General features: G+C 34.6%; 1 protein-coding gene across 1 annotated transcript in view; it reads right to left on the reverse strand.

Annotated features, from left to right (window-relative positions):
- Positions 1–6,679, reverse strand: part of LOC106465731 (putative glycine-rich cell wall structural protein 1) — a 17,219-nt gene extending 10,540 nt beyond the window's left edge. Inside the window, exon 1 of the mRNA XM_013925968.1 lies at positions 6,626–6,679. Within this exon, the coding sequence (XP_013781422.1) occupies positions 6,626–6,679 (54 nt within the window). The remainder of the gene's footprint in view (positions 1–6,625) is intronic.
- Between the last annotated feature and the right edge of the window lie 825 nt (positions 6,680–7,504).

The following is a 7,504-nucleotide window of genomic DNA, read 5'->3' on the forward strand; positions in this document are numbered from 1 at the left end:
TATTTATCACTATTGTTCTCTGAATCCCCGACTTTCAGCGGGCGGTCAGTTTTTGTTGCTCAGTAAAACTTTTTTTTTTAACTAAACCAATTATTGATTGTAACTTTCAGTACCGCGTCAGTTGCCACAAAGATTAGGGCTTAGATGCCTAACTTCGTCACTCGGCTAGAGTCGAGTATTACCGGGAAGTCCAATACCCGGCCGGGTACCAGTGCACCCCTACTATTTAGTGGATCTTTTCACTAGCACTTCCTGTAATATAATTTGTTTTTCATTCAATACAAAATATTGAGCCTGATTGTGGAGAATAGCCGGTGGCTTACTTTGTTTTTATAGAGACGTTGCCTGTGGGGCACATGTTATGACAGTAAAATCAGCAACAATATAGTGTTTTTACTGAATGTTTGACCAGTATTTCTATGTTTATTTTTTTCATTATTCAGTCAGATTTCGAGTTTCAGAAAAACTGACTTTCGTTTTGTTTCACAATTTCACGTAAAGTTACACTACGGTTATATCTGCATAGTGTCGCTATTTTGGAATTGAAAGGCTATAGTGAAGACGGTTAGTAAACAGCCCACGCCGCCTACTCTTGGGTTACCCTTGCCTGAGAGAAGAGTGGGATTTGACAGTCATTCTTATAACGTATCGCTAGTCCTAAAGCGTGGAGCGTCCGTTTTTTGTGTGTTATAACGAGTCGCGAACCATAAACCATTGTATTCACAGTCTGGGCACTCTAACCATTACCTCACGCCCAGCCACGCAAAAAATATGCTTAGTACCCAGTCACGTAAAAAATTACACTCTTATTGTAAAAATCAATTTTGTTTTGAAAAGAAAATATTAATATTTTTTGTGTAAGTTTTGTTTGTTTTTGAATTTCGGGCAAAGCTACACGAGGGCTATCTGCGCTAGCCGTCCCTAATTTAGCAGTGAAAGACTAGAGGGAAGGCAGCTAGTCATCATCACCCACAGCCAACTCTTGGGCTACTCTTTTACCAACGAATAGTGGGATTGACCGTCACATTATAACGTCCCCACGGCTGAAAGGGCGAGCATGTTTGGTGGGACGGGGATGCGAACTCGCGACCCGCAGATTGCGAGTCGAGCGTCCTAACCACCTGGCCATGCTGGGCCCTACTACTGAAAGTAACAACTCGTCAGCAATGGTATGCAGCTCACAATATATTGTTGAAATGTTATTACACTCTCTCCTTACTGGAAATACTTATTGGACCAGTAATTATTATTAGGGGATTCGAACCCGCGACCCTCAGATTGCGAGTCGAGTGCTCTAACCACCTGGCCATGCCGGGCCTTTTGTGTAAGTCCGAAATTGATGATTTTCTATCGGAGTTGACACAAAACTTCATAACTGAAGAAAATTGTTCGTAATGTATATTTTTTTCCAAGTAGTATAAATAAATTAGGGATTGCTGCATATTTTAAAATATAGCATGACGCTTCTAAAATTAGCGTTTTTGAACAAGAAGAACAAAAATATTTATAAGTGGAATGTTTCCTTCTTAAGGAAGCCAAAACTCCATAGAAAGGTATATCCATATATATGTTTACAGCGTATTCATTTTTACGCTTGTTTTGTATATTAGTAAACGTGATTATAAGCCTACTTTTTCTGTGCGTGTGTGTGTGTGTGTGTGTTTGATTTTTTTTTTCAGATGATGAAACCGTTAAGATTCATTGAACTTTTGAATTTCACGACTTGGGCCCTTTTTGTGCCTTTGCTTGCTGTGATGTACCCTTAATGTTTGCACGAAGTATCTTTAACGATACTCACCCATTAACAGTGTTATTACCATTTTGAGTGTCATTATCACAAAAACAGGAGATAATTACAAGGAAAAGTTTCTTTAAGATGCAGGAATTGAGTGTGTTCGTTTATCCCGGAGATACGCATATATATTTATATACATAGATAAAGAATGAAGCAACATGTCAGAAAAGGTAGAGAAAACAAAAAAGACACTTCATGAGTGTATAGAAATAGTTATTATGTAAAGCTGCATTTTGGGGCCTAAATTTGAGCTCGGACGGGAAAAGAAAAAAAAAATCGAGTAAGATTCAAAGGCCTGTTTCTTATCTGTAGTATATAAAAATGGCTACAAAATTTTTTAATTATCATTATTATCAAAATGTAGTGAATATGTAGTCAAACATTTTCTCTGTCTCTCTCTCCTTAGTTCCAAGCTTTCATGCACTGGTAATTATATGGAGTCGGTCATCACTCTTCTGGCGTGTACAAGAGAGAGAGAAAGAAAAAAAAAGAATAAGGAAATATTATTTAATTACTTGTCAGCATAAAATTACATACTGTTCGATTTCAGCTGTGTTCGTCACAGGGATCGAACCCCAAATTTTAGGGTTATAAGCTATGAAGCTTACCGCTGAGCCAATGGGAGGGCGGGGGACACTAAAAAAAGAAAGAAAAGTGTTTACTATTTAAGAAAGTAAAGATTAAATAATATGACCTTAGTAATTAATTTATCCTTACATAGGGAGGATATTCAGTGTTTGTTGCTTTTAATATTGAATGTTGAACGTATCTTCAAGAAGATAACATTTTACAGCATAAAAAACAAAGATGGATGTTAACAACGAAAAGGAACTAAATCACATTTCATAGAAAGTATTAAATTAACTGATCCGAGATACAGATCAAATTGTCATAATAAATATGCATATCATTTAGAGTTAATGTAATTTGTTTACTGGTATGATACAACAAAATATAACCTAAAAATGGTCGCCTCTTTATACCTCAATTGGGATAACATAAATCTGCGCAGGAGAGCAACAGACATTAGTTAGAAGGCCTTATGTTCTTATAGAACAGTAATCTGTTTATAGAAAGTTGTTGAACGGTTTAAAATTTCGTATGGACTAAAGTACAACGACTGAAGTTTCCTGTAGAAAATGGTTCAGGGAAAAGATGATTACAATGTCTCCTTATTTTTTTGTAATAAAAATAGCAACAAGACCTAAAATATCACATAGGAAGTTGTTACAAGATCCAAAATGTCACATTGGAAGTTGTTACAAGATCTAAAATGTCACATAGGAAGTTGTTACAAGATCCAAAATCTCACATTGGAAGTTTTTTACAAAATCCAAAATGTCACATAGGAAGTTGTTACAAGATCTAAAATGTCACATAGGAAGTTGTTACAAGATCTAAAATGTCACATGGGAAGTTGTTACAAGATCCAAAATGTCACATAGGAAGTTGTTACAAGATCTAAAATGTCACATTGGAAGCTGTTATAAGATCTAAAATGTCACATAGAAAGTTGTTACAAGATCCAAAATGTCACATAGGAAGTTGTTACAAGATCCAAAATGTCACATAGGAAGTTGTTACAAGATCCAAAATGTCACATAGGAAGTTGTTACAAGATCTAAAATGTCACATAGGAAGTTGTTACAAGATCTAAAATGTCACATAGGAAGTTGTTACAAGATCCAAAATGTCACATTGGAAGCTGTTACAAGATCTAAAATGTCACATAGAAAGTTGTTACAAGATCCAAAATGTCACATAGGAAGTTGTTACAAGATCTAAAATGTCACATAGGAAGTTGTTACAAGATCCAAAATGTCATATAGTAATTGGTTACAAGATCTAAAGTATCTTATAAGAAAACAAAAGGTAAAGAAGCTAAGACATTCGGGAGCATTCGTTTCTGGTTCGTAGCATCATCGGAGAAAATTGTTAAACCTTCTGTTTCAAATTTATAACTCATTTAGATTTTTTTCTGTTCTATGTTTATTGAGCAAACTACCAACTCTTACCTTTCCTTCAAAATCGACTTGTCTCTGTACGTATTCTCCAAAGAAATGATATTGAGATGATCACTTCAGATTTTGATGATTGTTTTAGATACCATCGTCCTGAATACATTATGTTGTAGTTTAAAATGGTGGAGATATCTAAGCCTAAAAGTACCCGTTTATGAGTCAAAATGAACAATGCCACGTACAAATGGTAAAGATATCTAAGCCTAAAAGTACCCGTTTTATGAGTCAAAATGGAGATATCTAAACTTAAAAATGCCCTGTTTATGAGTTAAAATGAACAATGTAACGTAATTTGTGTGCTTTTTTAAGTTTTATTTCATTGTTTCTATAAGTATAGTGTTTGAGAAGGTTATTCAATTTTTTTCAATTACAAATATGTGTATGACATTGTATTTCACTATTGTCATGATGCCAGACGATGTATTGCTATTTTTATGAACAGACTGTCACTGTGGCTCCACTACTGTGACTCTTAAAAATTAGTTCTTTTGACGTATCATTTAGCCTAACGACGGCACCAAAAACGTTTGTTTGTTGTTAAGCTACATTATGGGCTATGTGTACTTATCCCACCATCGATATCAAAATCCGAATTTTAGCGTTATAAATCTTCAGAATTACCGTTGGGCTACGGAATGACTTCAAGAAAGGAATGAAAAGCTTATCTATTAACTATTGAACTAACTTATTGAGTTATAACTATTTGTTATCACTCCCAAATATTATTGTTGTTGTTTTCTTTATTATGATTAATTTTTACATAAAACTTGCATAACGTTTAGTAGACCCATTTGGATCATGGAGTAATTTACCCTATTGGAACGCCACTGCATTTCGAAATAGATGAGTATGAAGGTGTGAGAAAATCTGGGACCACACTAGTTAGTTCAGACCTTGCTCCATAAAAATTATGTGAAATCTCTTCTTTGCTCACCACGGGTGTCGAAACACGATTTTTAGTGGAATAAGCCACCGAGGAGCCAGATGTTTAGATGTCATTACTCGTACCTCTTCTAGATAGATATCAGAAACCCGATTTTTAGTGGCATAAGCCACCGAGGAGCCGGGTTTCTGATATCTATCTAGATGAGGTACGAGTAATGACATCTCAGTATTCGAGTTATGCTAAACTGTGTTGTTCATAGCGAAGTCTTTCACAGGCGCGTTTCTTGGAATTAAAGTTTAAGGGAAAAAAGCCGAATCATCAAACAGATGCGTTTCTTGTATGTCACAGAATTCCATTTAATTTGATGAACTCATTTTGTTTCCTTATAATGATCGCTTCATTGAACTTATCTGTTTGAAGATTCGGCTTTTTTTCCCTTAAACTTTAATTCCAAGAAACGCATCTGTTTGATGATTCGGCTTTTTTCCCTTAAACTTTAATTCCTAGCATAATTTGCTTAAAAAAAATGTAAATTTGAGTTAATTTTTAATTTGACAGTATATTAGGGAAACGACTTTTTCCCATCTATGGTAACACAGGCCTACGAATTTAAACTTCATAAAAGTTGTTTTGGTTTTAATAACGGGTTTACCATAATTTAGCTACGAAGATTTCGAAAATAATAATATTATTTTTTTTTATCACGTAAGGATTTTTTATAAATCGGGAATAAAAAACTTTTACTTAGATCAAACTGATATTTCGTTTATCACAATGAACATTCTTTATTATTATGTTTGTTAACAAAAATACAAACAAACTGAAGAAAAGGGAAGAACGGTGATCCTCGTTCGTCCTGATTTTGTGTGTGTGTGTGAAATCTACGTCTTTTGGTCTCCAAACTACGTGTTGTGGTCTTTCTTTCATGTATTGCGTTATGACGTTTCGTGAAAAATGTGTACGTGATGGAGAAAAATGGATATCATTTTCTGATTCAGCGTACAGGAATTACTGAAAAAACATGTAAAGATTTCAAGACAATAAAACCATCGTAGGCCTGTGTAATAAATTTACTGTCGCTCAGAAAGAAAATGAAATCCTGTCACATAATTTTATATTTTTATCTACATTCTACGTAGTGGTTAAACTCTAAAAGCTATACGATGAAAAGCTGACATTATATGTATACATATATGTTAGATTGTGGATGGTTGTCTTACTAAACATTATGCAAGTATCTCAAAGCCGATTTATTCTGACTCAGATATGATTTGGTTAAGCCTCGTTTCAAAGATAGATATTCTGTTTGTTGTTAAGCGCAAAGCTGCACAATAGATTAACTGCTCTATGTCAATCACGGGAATCGAGCCCCTAATTTTAACATTACCAGCCCTAGGGCCTACCTCTGAGCTACAGGAAGGAGACCATTGGTCAATGATTACATCACATTCCTCAAAATAAAACTATTGTGACAGTTTATAAATCATCAAAATGGTCGTTTTCGGACACATAAATCTTATTTATTTTACCCATAGACCATGCATTACTTTAAACAGATAATATTTATCTGTAGGGCATACGCTACTTCAAACATATAACATTTATATGTAGGACATGTGCTTATTAGAACAAATATTCTTTATATGTAGGTCATGTCCTATTAGGACAGATATTCTTTATCGGTAGGCCATGTACTAATTCTAACAGACATTCTTTATCTGTAGGCTATGTACTAATTCTAACAGACATTCTTTATCTGTAGGCCATGTACTAATTCTAACAGACATTCTTTATCTGTAGGCCACGTACTAATACTAACAGACATTCTTTATCTGTAGGCCATGTACTAATTCTAACAGACATTCTTTATCTGTAGGCCATGTACTAATTCTAACAGACATTCTTTATCTGTAGGCCACTTACTAATTCTAACAGACATTCTTTATCTGTAGGCCATGTACTACTTCCAACAGGCATTATACATAGGACATATGTTAATTCAAATAGACATTCTTTATCAGTAGGACTTAAGCTACTTCAAAAAGCTAGACATTTTAAAACGAAAGTGGGTGAAGGTATTTTTTAAGATCTATAAGTAATTGAGTAGGCCAAAACTTTATACTATATGATATATTACACTTTTTTCTCGTACAAAACATTTAAATGTTAATCACAGGAAAAAAAATCCGCTGCCTATTTAAGAAGGTATCTGAACCCAAATCAGGACGATTGTTTCGACAAGCAGCACGAACTTTAAGTTTTGATTAAATATAGCAACAGTGGCCTTTCCGCTGAACCTTTGACGACTTGAAGCTGTGAAGTTTACATTTCCATGTTATGTTAAATTTAGTTGAACAATTCTCTGTGTCACAGACATGAAACACAAAGGCCAATTAACGGAATTAGTTTACTGAAACGTACGTTCAGAACACTGCATTAGGAAATAATAGTGAATTATTGAGTTCATTCAAGGTTTGGACCTTTTACGTCACATGAGAGCTCGACTCTACTACTCGTTTCAACAAACGCCACTAATTATGGAGATATTTCTGGTCGATAAGTCAGGTTCTGAGTGTACTATAAGAATAATACTGAACTACACCTGTTCGAAACGATTGTATTTCGCATATCAACAACCTGCGGTGGGGTACATCGCAGATAGCCCATTGTGTAGCTTTATCTTTAAATACAAACCAACAAAGTAATTTGTTTCTTTCTATTCTATCTTTGTTCGAGAATTTTCTCACAACGTTAAACAAGGGTTAGCTACGAATAGCCGTTCCTAATTTGGAACTGATAAAC

This window comes from Limulus polyphemus, unplaced genomic scaffold (assembly GCF_000517525.1).
Source record: "Limulus polyphemus unplaced genomic scaffold, Limulus_polyphemus-2.1.2 Scaffold2033, whole genome shotgun sequence".
Classification (NCBI taxonomy): domain Eukaryota; kingdom Metazoa; phylum Arthropoda; class Merostomata; order Xiphosura; family Limulidae; genus Limulus; species Limulus polyphemus.